Below are 17772 nucleotides of genomic sequence, written 5' to 3'. Positions count from 1 at the left end.
ATACTAAACTATGCTTTTCGATTTTTCATTAAATTAAAGTCATTGATGAGAGAATCGGTTGAAAATGCTCATTTTATTATTATAATAGACACCATAAAAGTTAGCACAAGACATAATTTTAAAGTATGTTTGGACAAATAGGCCAAAAAGTGTTTCTCATGCAATAGAAGCAAGAGGCAAGCATATAAACATGTATTTCTCTCCCCCACCTAGTAATAATTTATGTGTCATCATGTACAGACATATACGTTTGTCCCAATCAAATTAATCAATTAAGTGTGGTGCTTGAGGTATAATTTAATCACTGTTGGATCGTTGGTACGTTTTTTGACGCAATGAAAAATTATTTCGTCATGGATTCTTGCATGAGAATCAAAAAATCAATCTGATTTTTTTTCGCATCCCTCGCTCGATAAGAAAATGGGTCAAATTCTATAAGATTAAACCTATTGGACTTAGGGAATGATGGAATGGAATAAAATAAAATAAAAACAAAAAAGGGGGAAATAATAAAAATAGTAAATAAGTAAATAAAAATGAAGGAGAAGAACCCAGATCCAAATGAACAAATTCAAACTTGAAAAAGATCTTTCTAATTCTCGAAGAATGAGGAGCAAAGAGATTGATCGAGAAAGATCTCTTGTTTTTATTATAAGATCGTGTGATTAGATTCGCAGATGTTTGGTGAAAATAATCTTCTCTTTTGAGAATAATAAAAAAAGCAAAAGTGTTCAATTGGAACATGAAAACATGATTGAATTTGTCCTAGTTACCCTTCAAGGTAGGGTGAAAGAAAGGAGGAGATTCTCGAATGTGGAAAAGGGCCCAATGACTTTGAAATATTTGAATGAGGAGCCGTATAAGGTGAAAATCTCATGCACAGTTCTGTAGAGTGGCAGTAAGGATGACTTATCTATCAATTTTTTGCTATCGCCCTAAAAAACTAAACTCTGCCTTACATAAAGTTGATAGAGTACGACTAACCTCTAGGTTTAAAATCACTACTTATATACTTGGTATTGGTCATAATTCACGAGAACATTATGTAGTCTTAGTAAGAGGGGGAAGAGTTAAGGATTTAATCGGTGTGAGATATCACATTGTTCAAGGAACCCTAGATGTTGTCAGAGTAAAAGGTTAACAAGGGAGTTCTAGTGCATTGTAGATTCTTATCCAAGACTTGTATCATTCGATGATGCCATGTGAACCACTAGAAACATGTGAAGTGTATGGCTAACCCAATAACAAAAGTTTCGTAAGGGGATTGGAGCAGGCTACCATGAGACAAAAGATACTTTCTAAGAGATTCGATTCTGAACTATTATGTGTCCAAGGTCCAATATTAAAATAATTTTAGAAGTTTTCCTTGACTTTGTCCGTGGCAACAAACAATTTGAAATGCCTCAACTCTTTTAGAACAAGTCTGGTTCAAATAGAAATGATTTGAAGCACTTTTTTTACACTATTTCGGAAACCAAATGACTCAATCATATGGATATGTAAAACACATGATTTCCAATCCTAGCAAGAAAGAGAGGGAAATGGATACTCAATTTAAAGTGAGAAAATAGAATTCCATACTCGACTTCATAGATACATATATATGGAATTAATTGAAAAACTGTATTTGATGAAAGGCGTATGTACGACTTAGAGAGAGATCTTTCATGTCTTTCGAGATCCACCTTACAATATAGGGTCAAAAAGCCAAAATAAATTATCTTAGTCACGAACCAGGGTTGAGAAAAGGTAAAAAATATACCTTATGCAATTTGAAAACAACACAACAACGAGGTTGATTCCATTACAAGTGTCACAAGCCTCAACCGCAGCAAAAAAGTCTTGACCTGTATGTGATCCACTTGGAAGAGAATGATCAGAAAAACTTTAAAAAAAATTTAAGAGAGAAACGAACTTTGCTACTAGTCAAAGTTTTTATTCAGGTAACCTTATTTGGATTAGTCCTTCCTTTTATTCAAAACCATTTTGAATAGTCATTAACCACTGAGAGGAAAAAATAGGGTATATATTAAAATGAGATTTTCTCCTTTACTTAAGGAGATATCGATTAAATTTAAATCCTATCATCTTTTCCTTTTCTTTTCTTAACCAAATTTTTATTAAATACAATATTTAATAAATTTGAAAAGCTAGATTTATAAATTAAAATATGTGAAACATATTTTCACATTATTTTAATTTAGTCCTTTATATGTATGTGCATCAAGTATGTACATATATTATGATTAATTTTAACATTGTAAAATTAAATTAATTATTTGAATATTTCCATAATTAATTTATTTTTTATGACATGTTAAACATAATCCCAACTTTCATTACATTCTGGTCGTCCCAACCAAATGGTGTGACCTTATAGGATTCTGTAACATTGGCAATAACATTAAACTAAAATATTAATGCATCTTTGAATAGCACAACTAGCAATGCTGAAGTTGGCGGCGTTGCGCATGATCATTGAGGTTGTTGGATTTGGGGATTCACCAAGTTTATTGGTTCATGTCCTATTCTGGAAGCTAAGTTGTGGGGGACTGTTGAAGGCTTGATGCTAGCTTAGGAGAAAGGAACTAGGCGCATCATCTTGGAAATGGATTGTTTGGAGGCAGTTGAGCTGATGACTAGCCAATATGATGAAAGATAGTTGATTACCAAAACAATTAAAGCTCTCATGCCATACCCTTGGGAAGTTAGGATTACTCATGTGGCAACAAGCATAAACCAACTAGTCGATGGAATGGTTAGGCTAGCGATGAAACTCGGACCTGACCGACATGTCTTCGATGTTCCACCTTGTTCCATCTCTAATATTTTGTTTGTTGAGTTTATTGATCCTTTATATTCCATATTTTAATGCTTGTATTGAGTTACTTGAATACCATTCTTAGTTCGAACAAGACTAGTCTCAGACCATAAAATAGACGATGACACATGTAGTTATAAATATATATATATTGATTTGAAAAATTGCAAAATTACACTCCCCATAAGATGATACATAAATTGCAGGACAATGGTGAGGGTGTTGGAAAAATTGTAATTTTTGGAAACTTTTAAGGCATATTCTTGATTGATAAAGGTGGAGAGTTGAATCATAAAATTATAATTTTATCGTATGCTGAAAATTATTGAGTGATGAATGAGAAATTGATGCTCAAAGTAAACTACTTGTGAATATTTGTTGAGAATAAAAAAAATTTAGATCTCATATTAGTTAAATATCAAGTATGAGATATGTAAATATATGAAAACCCATTTAAGAATTATTGAATGACTAAATTTGAAATTTTACCTCGCGTAAGGGGTGTAGATCCGAACCCGTCGAGATTGAGTGACCAAGCATGACACATAATCGATGACATGACAATTATAAAAAAATTCAAAAAAATATTAAAATCTAAAATCTAAAAAACTATATAAACTATTTAAAAATTTTCAAAAATCTTTCTTTAATGCTCTGAAAAGCTTATGTTGTATTTCTTTTTTTTTTAGTTAATTAATGTTCTTTTTCACATTTACCGTTTTCTTTTTCTTCTATTATTCTCTTCAAGCATTCATTTCTTTTTCTTTTTCTATTATCAACCTTCTCCACCGGTGCCGGTTACTTTTTTCGGTGTCAAGTGACACCATGGCTAACCTCTTTCACTTTATATGTCCAGATTAGCCAGGAACGGCTAGAAATCCCTGAAAATAAAGCCCACTTTCGAACTCTTCGTTCGCTAGATCTCTGCCACCGGCGGTTAGATCGCCTTGGTTTTCCGGTATGTGATTCTCCTTGTTAGTGGGTACCTTTCGACCGTTCAGATCTCCAAACAGAGACCCTAAACCCCAAGTCAGTCGGTGCTTGAACCTGGTAATCTACCCAGCGACGCTTGATTGGGCGACGAGAATGTCAAAAGCCACGAGCTCGTGGCAGGTGGGGTTGCTAAAGCTGAAAGAAGAGCGGAGCTTTAGTCGGCACCCGTGGTTGGCGTATGAGATGAGGAAGAGGATTAGAAGAGCTAAAGTAACGGGTACAAGGCTGTAACTTTGCCCATATCTGGAAAGTACCCAAAATTGCCATGTCATTGGTTATGTGTTATGCCATGTCATCCATATCAGCAACTAAGGTGGCATGCCATGTGACCCAAAAATGTTGACCTTATTTGAATTTTTTTGCAACATTGTGGGTGAGATTGCAAAAAAAAAAAGAAACTTTAAGGGCTGAAATGAAAAAACCCCAAAATATTGAGGGTGGATTTTGCAATTCTGCCAAATATTTGGAGTGCCTCAATAATTGTAAATGAGGAGTTTATAACTTTCTAGATTATTAAGACAAAGTTTTGATTATTCAATTAATATGTAATGTATAATTATGTTTGTTTTTAATGTATTTGATTGTTCAAATAGGTAACTATTGAATAGTTGTCTTAATGAAAAGACATAGAAAAATTGTATAAATAAATAATATATTAAAAAATTTAGAAAAAGTTTTTTTCGTTCTTCTTCATCTTCTAACGTTCAAAAATTATTCTATAAAGAATTATTGTAGAAATTTTTTTATAGAATTTGATATTCTTATTATACTCCATTCAATACTCAGTGGATTATTTTAGTCAATGCAAAACACAGTCAATTATTGAACTTCATTGTATCCTCGAAGTTCATTTATCAATAAATATTTTGCACATGGAAATATAGGTAGGAGCGTTAAAAAAATAATGCAATGGCTACATACCTTGAAGTATTCATTATTTTCTCATGATTTTATTTTTATCTCCACGCACCAAACAATTTTAAATTTAAGAATTACAAATTTACACTCCCAATAAAATGATACATAAATTGGAGTACTAGGATTGAATTATTAAGAATGGGAAATCAACAATATAATAAAAATTTATTTATAAAAAATTGAGAACTTTGAAACATCTAATGGGTCAACAATATAATGACTGTTAGAATCCCTATTTGAACAAGTTGTTGTTGACATTATAAGTATTCATGGGTCGGGTGAATAATTTTTTGATCTAAACTCATCTTTTAATAATTTCATTATAGTTTCGGATCATATTTGCTTTTTTGACATAACGCCAAACATTATCCACAGTCCTTTCCTAACTCATAAATAGGGAACCCACGCTCTTACATTGATAATAATATCTATGCCAATCGAATTAAGACTCAACCGAGTGATCCAAACTCATTTTTAAAATTTAAAATTTAAAATTTTGTTGAATTCCTCTTAAATGAGATTTCTTTGTTCCAGATTCAATTATGAAACAACTCTTACTTTTGTATTTATTTAAAATATATATATATATATATATATATATACTTCTGTGTTATCACTGAATCTCAAATCCCAAATTAAGTTTGTTATTCAGTCACTAATTCCCAAAAGGAGTGAAAAAGAAATTGGGTGAGCAGAGAGAGCATTTTGGAAAAGAGCAGTCACATGGTTGATGATTCAATCAACAACAACAGAAATTGTTGCTTCTACAATGGGACTGACTCAATGGCACATGAATATAATTTAAAGCTTTTGGCCCACTCTTGCAATGCCATTTCACCACTATTTCAATTACCAATAACTTCCAAATATTGTTGGAAAAGGTTTATTAGTTTCATGTCACAAATAAAGATTATTATAGCTTTCATTGTGTCAGATGAATGACGTAATAAAAAATTCGATATCTTTTAAATAAAATATAAGTTCAAATAGAACAAAATCGGTATCGAACTTGATTTAATGATAACCTTTGTAGCTATAGAATATTAACACATTTGATATTTGTTCAAGCCTAACCTGACTCGATAACTGGTTTAAAAGTTTGTTTAATTTCTTTCTAGATGATTAATTTAAAACTATTTTAGGTTCAATCATATTATTTTTCAAAAATATTTATATAATTTTTAATTTAACATTTAATAATTTTATATACAAACAATTTAATATTTTTTATGTGTTATAATTTATATAATAAATATAGGGGAGGAATCCACTAACATCGGTGTAAAATTAATGATGCTTTACACCCTTTCTTATATTTTTATACGACTAATATTTTAATGATTTAACCTCTGAGTTTATCGATATAATTGTACTTGTTCTGCATGTTGGTCAGATGTCTTTATCGTATTGGTCGAAAATTTTATATATAAAACAAATAGTTAAAATTTTTAATTTACATCAAATTTAACATACATGATCTATATTAAAATATTAATCATACAAAAATATACGAAAATATGTAAAACAATATTAATTTTACACTGGTGTAGGTGGATTCCTCCTCGTAAATATAATATAATATATTACAAATTAAAAAAAAAAGAGTTAAATCGGGTCAAATTTAAGCGTTGAATGCTAAACTCTAGACTCAACCGTATTTTAAACATATTTGAAATTTTTTTCATTTGAACTCATTTTTTCAACCTAATATTTTCATCAAAATTTCAAATAAACCTTTAAAATTAGACGAAAAGTCGGAGTTTGGGATAATTCTAACTCCCACTACACAAAACTACATCTGATGCAGAGCAAATGATATTTTGGGCCCAACAGAATTAAAGATAATGGACATTTATTCCCAAATTGGTTCTTCTGTGATGAGCCTAAAATGGAATTGGACCCCAACCTCCTTCGGGCTGCATTGGTATTTATAACAATGTTGCCTACAATAAACTTTTTTGTGGTGGACATAAATGTATCATTAAAAAATTGGACCGACCAAGTTTTTACATTTGAAAAGCAAATTATTAAAAGATTGATTATAATGCTAACATGTCAGCATGGGTATTTTTAAACCTTTCGGTGAGCTATTAATCTTTACTTTAAAAAATTATTTTTGAAAAATGTTGTAGGAAGTAAGGGTAAAGTCAGAAAATATTTTTAGGGGTCGAAATTAAATTGTAATTTTTACGATAGTAAAGATGTAATTACACCATTTTAATAGTTTATATCTTTATAATTTTTAAAGGATTAAATGAAATTTTTATTATTTTTAGGGGAGGCCAAAGTGCAATTTTTTTTAAACTAATTTCTCAATGAAAAATTTTCTTTTTCAAAAGGGTCGAGACCTTGTCAGCCATCCTAACTACGCCCCTACTTTTTATAAGAGCCACTACAAGTTTAATGACATATGTTTAAAGTGCGGCAACAACAAAAGTCGTAGTACTCTACTTTTAGCGGAGTTTATATAATATTAGTAATGATGTCGAATATTTACTTTTTAGTGACAGTTTTTTTCTTAAATATGTCACTGTTGTTTTTTGATTAATCTTTTTTTTTGCGGCATTTCAAGAAACAACGTCGCTAACACTAAATTGAAACACACCTAATTTTTATATATATAGTGACAATTTTGCGTAAAATGCCACAATAAGTTTTATTTGGAACTAGACCTATTTAAGGATCAGGTAGCTTGCTTGACTCGACTTGGATAAATTTTTTTTTCACTTTAGGCTGAATCAACTCGAATTCAATTTAAAGAGTAAAAAAATATTTTAAATTAAAATTTGATTATAAAATATATAAAATAACAATTACATGTGTATATATATATTTATATATTATTGATTTTTGAATAGAAAAATGAGCTTTTTGGACAGTCCGGCTTGAAAACAGGCTTGGGCTTGAAAATATTTTAAAGTTGAGCCTTGACCAGACCAGGTTTGGCCCATAGACATTTCTACTTAGAAGTGATTCCTCTGGAAATTCTTCACCTTTGTATATTGATTTTGCAATATACTTTTATGCACTCAAAGTGAACTATACACAACTATCATTAAAATCCATTGAAAATAAATTTAGATAATTAAATTTTTTGACACATGAAATCACATAATTTATTATTAGTATATAGATATATACTAAAGATGCTCATAGGCCAAGCCAGATCGGGTTCAAGTCTGCTTTAAGCATGATATTAATGCATTTTATAATTGCTCAAGTTCGGCTCAACATAAAATATGAGTCTAAAATTGTCTAAACCCACCTATATTTCTAAATAGCTAATCCAAACCCATTTCAAACCTACTCATATTTTTTGAAAGTGTTTTTGAAAAATATTTATATTAGTTTTACTTTAATATTTAATAATCTCGTTTTTTTTTCATTTGTTAAAAGTTTATATATAGGAATCTTTATATTATTTTAATATTCACATTATATAGTATTATAGATTATTATAGATCTAATTTTTGTGTTATAAAGTATATAATATATATGAATAATATATTATAAAAAAAATGCACCAAATTTAGGTCTTGAATGTTTGAGCTAGAGCCAAACTCATATTTTAAACGGATCTATTGGAATGTGACATACTCTTATCTTCAAGGTAGGTCAACCAATGACCTAGCTTTCGATCAGAGATGAAAATGCAACAATGTGATTGGTTGCACTAACATAGAAATGCAAATTTCCAACTTTTTCACCAGACGTTCATTGTCCCTCAACCTATGGCTTCTACCACAATACTCATGAAACTGCCTCTGCATCAGATCCTTGCGTTCCATGCTTGTCTTGAATTTCTTTGACAATCCCTACCGTAGCAATGCTTTTTGGGTTTATGGTCTTGGCATGGAATGTGTTTTTTGGCCGTTTTCTCATGTTTAAGTTCTCTGCTCATGCTCAGGGGTCTTTATGCTTTCTTTCTACTATGACGTGTTTCTTGTTTTGTCACTCACGGGTCTTTGTGTTCAGTGGCAGAGCTTGAAATTTTTTTTTGGAAGTACCGGGATTAAATTATATATTTTTATAATAATAAAAATATAATTTTATTATTTTAATATCCTGTATTTTTATAATTTTTAAAAGATTAAACTAAATTTTTATCATTTTTGGAAGGCCAAAGTATAATTTTACTAAAAATTTACTTTTTTAGGGGGGCCTGGGTCTCCACTACACTCCACCACTGTTTACGCCTTTCCTTTCTTTCTTTAATAAAAAGACTTTCATTGTTGAAGAAAAGAAATTGTTCAAACTCTCCCAAATTTCAAACTTGATCGGATAACCTAATTTAGAAATAATTCTAATTTATACACTAAAAACACATTAAATATAAAACTTATAATTTTTTTCTCAGCTAAATCAAAGTTTTATTGAAAATTTAATTAGATAGCAATAAATTTAAACATATTTTCACACCATTAGTTTTGCGTAATTGGAATCCTTCACACAAGGGGGCCAAAATCACACCATTAGAGTCACATTAAATTTAAGGCTTAACCTCAAAATCGGTTCTCAAAATATTATACTTTCTCGCTTAGTTACTTAAAAGTTTTTTTTTTAATAACACGTAAATTGTCAAGTTCATCTCATTTTATTTAAAAAATGTATCACATGTAAGGGTGAAGTCAAAATTTTTTTTGAGAGCCGAGATTTAGATAATTTTATAAGAATTAAAAGTGCAATTTCACTCTTATATTAACTTATATCTTTATGACTTTTAAGATTAAATTAAAAATTTATTAATCTTGGGGAGGGCCTACTAAAAATTTTCAATTTTGGGAGGGCAGGCCCTGCTACTCCCTCCCTTCACCCCCGGTATCATGTCTTGAGGTAAAATGTGACAAAATTGATAATTTAAGTATAATTTTTGACAAAAGAAAATTAGGTATAATTTGAATTCCGATTTTACATTTAAGACTCAATTTAAACATATTCTCACCACCATTTGACGGATTTTTCGAAATTATCCTTAATCGGAACAATGTCTTATGTTTAATCTGGTATCACTGCACTTGCACTTCATTAATAAAATCTATTTGCTGAGAAAAAATCGAAGTAGTGTCACAAAGCCAAACAGCATCAAACAACGCCATCTCTTAAAAGTTTTAGTTAAGAGTTTAAAAATTTAATTTTTTGTATTAGTTTTAATGATTTTTAACGAGATGGGGGAGTGTGGCACTATCTGCTAGTGTCACAATGTTAGAACTTTAGGCTAGCAATCCACGCGACTTTAGATGATTTTTTTTAATTTTAAATCTACTTAAATCAATCTTAACTCTCGAAAAATGAGAATACACAAAGGAAATTTTCTAGGGCCCCAAAATAAAATAAAAGCAAACTTTCAAGGAAGAAGCTACGAGCGAATAGAAAAGCTACAAGAAAGCAAATGCACGTAAGTGTTTGAGTAAATTCTCTCAAAGTGCTTCTATTACTTTGAAGAATTGCAACTGAATGGTTACAAATGGGAGGAAAGGCCTCTATTTATAGTTGAGCTTCCCTAAATCTAACAATACATTTTAAATTACATCGACAATTGAGATTAAAGGCTATCTACAAGATGAGATTCCTAAGAAATTTACGCACTATACAATCTTATCTTAGGATTTACAATATTCACCATGATGACTCTAGCTTTACTAGAGTGTTACACTAGGCTACTAAGACTTTAAGTAGATGTATTTTTCCATGTATTCCACGAATTGAACTAGTTCATATGAGTTAAATGAACCCCATTTAATCAATTAACCTTCATGGACATTCTGTTTCCATTTATCATGATCATAAGCTTTAGTCCGCGACCCGTGACACTGATATATAGATTCATATAAATACATCAAATATAAATCCTTTTAAAATTTACAAGTAAAATCAATACAATAATATATATTAAAAATGAAATCGCATTTGACATTTTCTTAATCTTAATTTCATTTATGAAATTAAAAAAACTATATTACTAGAATACCAAAAACAAAATTTAAAAATATATTAATGTATGTACACATACATGAAATTCAAAGATTGGAAGCAAAACCAAGGCAGAATCTAATCTTATAGAATACATTTTTATGCATTTCAAGGAAAGACAAACATTTTTTTTTTGTATGAGAGGAAGCAAAATTCCAATTTCCAAGCAATTAAAATTTCATTGAAAACTAAATCTAAACATTATAAAACATGGAGAGAAAAAAAGTAAAAAAGAACTAAATCATTTTATGAGCATATAGAGGAGGAATGTCTTAGCATTGATATAATTTTCAATATTTAACATAATTTTTTTAAAAAAAAAGAGAAATTACCATTACAAACGTAAAAATTTCCAAACTACAACATAAAAATTAATTCTACCCCTAATTTCATCATTGCCTAAACCTAAAATTACTTTTTTTTTAACATTTTATGATTTTTTTTCACAGGGAACTTAAACGAAGATCCAATGGTGGATGATCCATTTCTGGGTTATTGATTGTGTATGGAAATGATGATGTTTCCCTACATTCGTTTGCATGGAATCTCAGATTCTCTTGCTCATTTTCATCAAAGGAATTTAATGGAAATAGTTGTAATGTCTCGATAACCCTTTGATCTGATTGATATTCCTTAACCTCGAAAAACCCTGCAAAAATTTAAAGAAAAAAAAACCCATTAAATCAAATGAAATATGTGTTATAATAATACCATTTTTTTTAAGTTCTCTTAAAAGATTTGTCATCTCATAATACTTTTATTAGGTTTGAACTCAAGACCTCTCATATACGACTCATTTTCACTACCACATAAAACTCTTATATGGGGAGACCCTGGATATGAATCTATGATACATTTTTTAGTGAGAAAACCTTAAAGAATTAGTGAGTACATAAAGAGGATAATATCATCTTATAGACATGACATACTTGACTCAATTTTTTAAAAAAAAAAACTCATCAAATCAAATGAAATGTTTATTATAATATCACTTTTAAGTTCATATTGTACTCTTTGAATTCCACAAATTCTTCAAGAATTTGTCACCCGATAATGCACTTTCCTAAATTCAAATCCAATACCTCGTCATATACAAGTCATTTTCATTATCATGTAAAACGCCTATATGGGAGGCCGTGGATTTGATTATGAAGTGCAACTTCAGATGAAAAAACCTTTTAGTGAGTACACAAAGGGGACAATATCATCTTACAATCATGACACAACATCATCTGACCCCCCAAAAAGGTAAACTACAATAGAGGCCACCCAACTATTTTTTTTTCTGTTTTGATCACTCAACTATGAAAAGTTACAAAATGATCACTTAACTATTCAATTTTGTCTATTTTGATCATCAAGTGGCTATCGTAAAAATGAAAACACCCAAAAATCTAAGATAGTTAGGTAACAAAAAAAATTGAGAGCGATTATTTTATAACTTTTCATAATTGGGTAACAAAAAGAACCCACAGTTAAGTGACTACTAATGTAGTTTGAAAAAAAGAAGAAGAAGAAGACGAGAAACCTACGTTTCGAAGATGAAATCTTGTTGTTGTTGTTGTTATTGAAGATGTTATCTCTAGAAATGAAATCATTTTCATCAATAGAGACCTTTCTACGCTTTTGTCTTTCCCTAGCTTTATGATTCTGGAACCAATAAAACACATTCTTACTTTCAATCTTCCCATAAAAGCTAAGCTGTGTAGAAATCTTCTGGATTTGATCAGTACTCGGTGTTCGGAGTCCAGACCTAAACAGTTCGGTTAAAACCTTAACCTGTTCAGTCGTAGGGTTCCATCTCCCACACTTAGTTCCACTACCACCATTGTTGTTCCCATTATTACCACGAACATGACTCCCTTTAATACAAAACCCCGACAACCCTTCTTCCATATTTTCAAATAAAAACACCCCCCAAAATCAAATCTAGAAAAAAACCTAGAAATTTTCTTTGTTTTTTTCTCACAAGTCTGAACAAATCTGAACTGAAATGGCAGTAGTTCGTTTATTATATATATATATAAATATATGAAGAAAAAAAGATGAACACAACAAGATACATTAAATAAACCTTTTTTAAAAAAAAAAACTTAATTTATTTGATTATTTAAATCAGTTGTGCTTTGATGTTAGGGATCATGAGGTTGATTTTAATGAAAAGGTTTGATATGATCGTCTGGTTTTTTGTGCAAAGAGTGAGACATGCGTAAAAGCTGCCACTGTTCAAAACACTCTGCACGTATAAAAATAGGGTTTAATTTTTTGTGTGTGTTTTTCAGTAAAGTGAACACTTTCCACTATAAATAAATATTAAATTATGGCTTTTTTTTCAATTTAATTTAATTTTTGTTGTGTTTGTGTGCATGCTTTTTCTTTTAATTAATGGAGATCTCTATTAAGGTGTAATAAGTCCAAAACCCACCACGACATGTGAATAATCCAAGATTTAAGATTAATTTAATACATGTGTTGCTAAAGAATGCAATAATTAATGTGTTTTTCAACATTTGTTAATACTTCAAGTGGTGACTTTAGATAGCTAAACAAGTAATTTGTTTTAATTAGGTAAGGGGGGAAACAAATCAAAGTGGTATACTTGTCAATGAGTTTTACAGTTATTCCTTTTGATAAGAATTAGTATAATAATATTTCGAATATTTATATATATTCGATATTTGTAATGTGGGTGAAAAAAATTATGTAAAAATCATATTTATTAAATTTGGTTGAAATAGTTGATTGAGTCTTAGCTCGATCGGGGAGGGATTATGAGTAGTTTTAGACATTGTGTCAAAAAGAGATACGATCAGAACCTATAATGAGATTATCCTACAAAAATATAATTTGCTTTGTAAAAATCTTAGTTTTTTAGTCATTTTTAACTGAATTGGTGTCGAGTTGACTCATGACACCAAACTCAGACAAAAACTTTATTATAGTATAGTTTGTAAATTTTTATTTTATTGTTATGAAATAAACCTCATACATTCTTTAACTATGGGAAGAAAGGGAGAAGGGTTTTCACACTCAAAGTTGGAACCTTGGGCAGGAATGAAGCCATGAACTTTGTGTAAGAGTTAAAAATAAAATTATAAAAGCTTGAGGGAGTTAAAGTTAAAAATTTTATTTTAAAAGGGTTTGAATTAAATAATTAATTTTTTTAGGGGTAAAAAGATTTTCAATTATATCCAAAGGATGAAAATACTTAAAATTAAATTATTAATATGTGAAAGAGACTAAAACTGAAGTTGGCCAACTTAGTTAGGAAGCTAACGCGGTTGGTTTCCCCTTGGTTTCGTCCCTCACCATCAACAAGCTTGAAACCCACACAAAATCTTACCACTAAATTAATTAGTAGCTTATTAACATTCATTTTGTACTGTTAAATTAAAGAGCAAATTGATCATTTCTGTTAAAAATTTCTTCCATTTTGTACTGTTAAAAACTAGCGTGACTGATGAAATAACCAAGTAGTGACATGTGGCGTGCCACATGTATCTCATGCTAATGTATAGGGACCAATTTTTAACAGTAGAAATGGATGAAATTTTTAATAGAATGACTAGTTTGCTATTTGATCTAACATACATGGACTAATTTACTCACTTTTTAGTAGAAGGAACAAAATGCAATCCGATTTTTAATACAAAAGTCTTCGTAATAATTTTACCCTCAAATCTAACATTCATACTTCTCCTACGAGTATAGTTTAATATTTATGTTTCATGAGAGACAAAGAATATAGATGTAAGTGAAAGTCAAAGTTCACATTGTTTGGATCCTATTTGGAGGGTTGTGATCGAAACTACTGACAAAGATAGACTGAGTTAGGTTGACTCAATGAGTAGTACATTAACTTGTCAGTAAAAAAAACATAAATAAAAGGTGGTTTTTTAAGATGGATGGTACGTAGTAATTTGTAAATATTTGTAATAAAGAAAAACCTTCTTTTAAGGGAGTGGGAACACCAACTATAAGACAATAAAGCCTACCAAAATTGAGACTCGGGAGGGACAGACAACTCATGACCAGCCAAAAAGTTTAACCAAAAATTTATTTATATGCATACGTACATACATACCAACCACTTGGGTTTTTCTTATGTCACTGTGCTTCCTGTCTTTAGGCAACTACATCTTTATTTGCTTTAAAAATAACCTCATTTAAGGATTAAAGAGGAGTTATCAAGGATTAAATTCGAATTTCATAGAAAAAAAATCACCTTTAATTTTATAATTGATTGAGTTTAGTTTAGGATTAAACTATTTCTTCATTTATAAGCTTGTTTATCTTTTTTTCAATTTTTTAATATAAAGCTCAGGCGAATCCAGAGACTTTTTTAGTGGAGGAATTGAATTGTAAATTTTTTTCGGGACCAAAACATAATTTTATCATATATGAACTTATGATTTCATTATTTTTGAAATAAAGTACAATCTGGTCATTTATAAACTTTTAATTTCATTATTTATGAAAGGATTAAAACTCAATTTTTCATTTTTGAGAGTAAAGATTTAAATTTCGTTCCTTTGGAAATTTTGAAAGAAAGTTGATGAGTTTGATTGTAGGGAAGAGGAGAGAATGGTAGTATAATAATAATAATAATCTAAAAAGAAGAGTGATTGGTTTGTAATTTAGGTTTTGTCCTCATGCAAGGGTTTTGAAAACTTACCAAGTTTTGAAAGAAAATTGGAGATTTTTGCATGGCGTGGGAATTGAAAATTTTGGTTCATACAAGGGATATGGTTCTCAAACATTGAATTTATTATTATTCGAGTGATTTCGAGTAAAGTTAAAAAATTGTCATATATTTTTAATTGGGATTTAAAAAAAGAATTAGACATGCGGCGAATTCTTAACTCTAGCTCGTTAAAAAACTTCACTATCAATGCATCAACTAATAACTCTTTTGAAATATGATATAAGTTAAGACGACTTTTTAATATTTGCCGAAATTTGTTTTGGAAAAGCTCCCCCTTGAGACGAGTGTAGATAAGAAGGGAGCAGACAATGACTTTAGACCCCTAAAAATGACAAATCTATCATTTAACCCTTTAAGAATGATAAAATTATACTTTAAACTCTCGTAAAACTACGATTCATTATTACCCCTAAACAATTTTCTAACTTCACCCTGCTTTAAGATAAGAAAAGGGATTACATATTCAAACACCAATTGAAATAAACATTGGATTTCAAATCTAGTTAATATTTTTAGTTTTACCTCGGTAACATTCATCAAGATTAAACTTAGATCAAAGTCTAGCTAGATTGAGATCGCATCTTGATTCAGTCAAGGACTAGAGGGCAAAGAAAATTATTTATTGGGGGTTTTTTTTTTTGGTCTACAATTCCCAAAGGTGTTTGATAAACAAATTGAACATAAAAAAAACTTTTGTCTCATAGCACTTGACAGTGTTCTAACTTCAAGGCATCATGTTGAAAGTAATTTAATAAGATGTGTGCATATATAATTTAGAGTTAGAAACCTAATCCTTTTCTTTGATTTTCCCATCCCTTCTTTAGACTTTCTACCCCTTTTGCTTTGAGCACTGCCGTCACTTTCTCACTCCAACATAATTTAAACCACTTCGTTTTAGCCTTTTTCACTTCATTACTTGTGTTGGATATAATTTAATGAGTTCCATTTTAGTAGTATAACATTATTTCATCCAATTGAGTTGTTGGCATTAGTACTATTGCCAATATAGGAAAATGTAGGAAGCACAGTTCTCCTCCTATGTAAGAGTTGATGAGGGATTATAGGGAGTTTTATAAAAAAAAATCAAGCTTAAAGATACATTATCTTTAATAAAATATGTGGTTTTTAAACCAATAATAATCATATGTATGTGAATTTTCTCAAGTTTTCAAATTCAATGAGATTTAGATCTTATCTTTAATCATTTAATAAAATATTTTATTGAAATAATATCTTAACTAAAATTTATTATTTCTATTTCACTTAGGAGTAGAACTAATTTTACTCAAATTTAAGACGAGGCTATTATAAAGAACTAATTCAGTCAAGAGTGTACTTCATATTTTAGGGATGTTGCTGTTGTAAATGAAAATCTGTTATAAAGGGTAAAAATAAAATATAAAAGATTAGTTTTGTAACAAACTTGACTGTTATAACGAAATGTTGTTCTAAAGGGCGGTTGTTATAAAGAGAACTGATTGTATAAGATTTAACCTTTAGAACTAAAAATTTAACATTTTATCAATAGATCACATTACTTTTACCGAGAACTCTTAAGCTTGAAATGTTTGGATTTGAATATTTGATTTAATTTATAAATTTATATATGATCTTTGATCATGTTCAAGGATAAAAAAGAAGGGTCAAATTTTGGTATTAATTCTTGCGTAAGTTGTGAATTTAGTCTTTATATTTTAAAATTTCAATTCCAACCCAAACAACAACCATTAAATCTTATGCGGCAACCAAAATATTACATGCGTAATGTCATGTCATTTTTCTATTTCCACTTGATACTCACAATAAACTTACATTATTCTACTTAATAGATTTAACGATTACTGAGCTAAAATTTCAAAATTCAAAAAGTATAAATACTAAAAATGATCAAATTAAAAAATAGATTAAGTCCACAACTTACATATAGTTAACCTAATATAAATTAATAGCATATTTAACCTAATAAATTTAACTGTTACTGAATGAATCAGAACCGAAATTTTAAAATTCAAAAATTTTAGTAAGGATGAAATTAAAGTATATAAACTAAATACTCAATTCAAACCTAATACAAACACTAAAAGTGAGATTTGGTCAATATAAATATATTGAATAAAACTAAACAAGCAAGCCAAAGGAGTGAGATTGGAAAAAGAGCCAAAAAATGTATGGCATGAATGTCGGGTATTGATGTACTCTGATCCTAAGCAAGTAAATCCAACCTCCAAAGACAAAATGGGTCTAAAAAGAAAATGTTAATCAGTGAGAAACTTAACCCTATACCCCTAAACCTAAACCTAAACCTAAACCTAAACCCTATAAGCCCTATAAAGAGAGATTTTACGTAGATACAGAAAAGAGCAAT

General features: G+C 29.7%; 1 protein-coding gene across 1 annotated transcript; it reads right to left on the bottom strand.

Moving 5' to 3' along the window:
* Positions 1-10952: 10952 nt before the first annotated feature.
* On the bottom strand, positions 10953-12717 carry LOC121222590 (WUSCHEL-related homeobox 5). Its single transcript, XM_041103639.1, has 2 exons — positions 12235-12717; positions 10953-11351 (listed from the first exon to the last, which is right to left on the bottom strand). The coding sequence occupies exons 1-2, from the start codon at positions 12596-12598 to the stop codon at positions 11146-11148; spliced, it is 570 nt and encodes a 189-aa protein (XP_040959573.1). The 5' UTR covers positions 12599-12717; the 3' UTR covers positions 10953-11145.
* Positions 12718-17772: the final 5055 nt, after the last annotated feature.

This window comes from Gossypium hirsutum, chromosome D10 (genome assembly GCF_007990345.1).
Source record: "Gossypium hirsutum isolate 1008001.06 chromosome D10, Gossypium_hirsutum_v2.1, whole genome shotgun sequence".
NCBI classification, from domain to species: Eukaryota; Viridiplantae; Streptophyta; class Magnoliopsida; order Malvales; family Malvaceae; genus Gossypium; species Gossypium hirsutum.
The sequence above is the reverse complement of the archived record's forward strand: the minus strand, read 5'-3'. Positions and strand labels throughout refer to the sequence as shown.

Bases quoted from the DNA above. Each gene is read 5' to 3' on its own strand.
- LOC121222590 (XM_041103639.1), bottom strand. From the start codon at position 12,598: ATGGAAGAAGGGTTGTCGGGGTTTTGTATTAAAGGGAGTCATGTTCGT. The intron at 11,352-12,234 runs GTAGGTTTCTCG...AAATTTTTGCAG, and splicing joins CAAGATTTCATCTTCGAAAC to GGTTTTTCGAGGTTAAGGAA.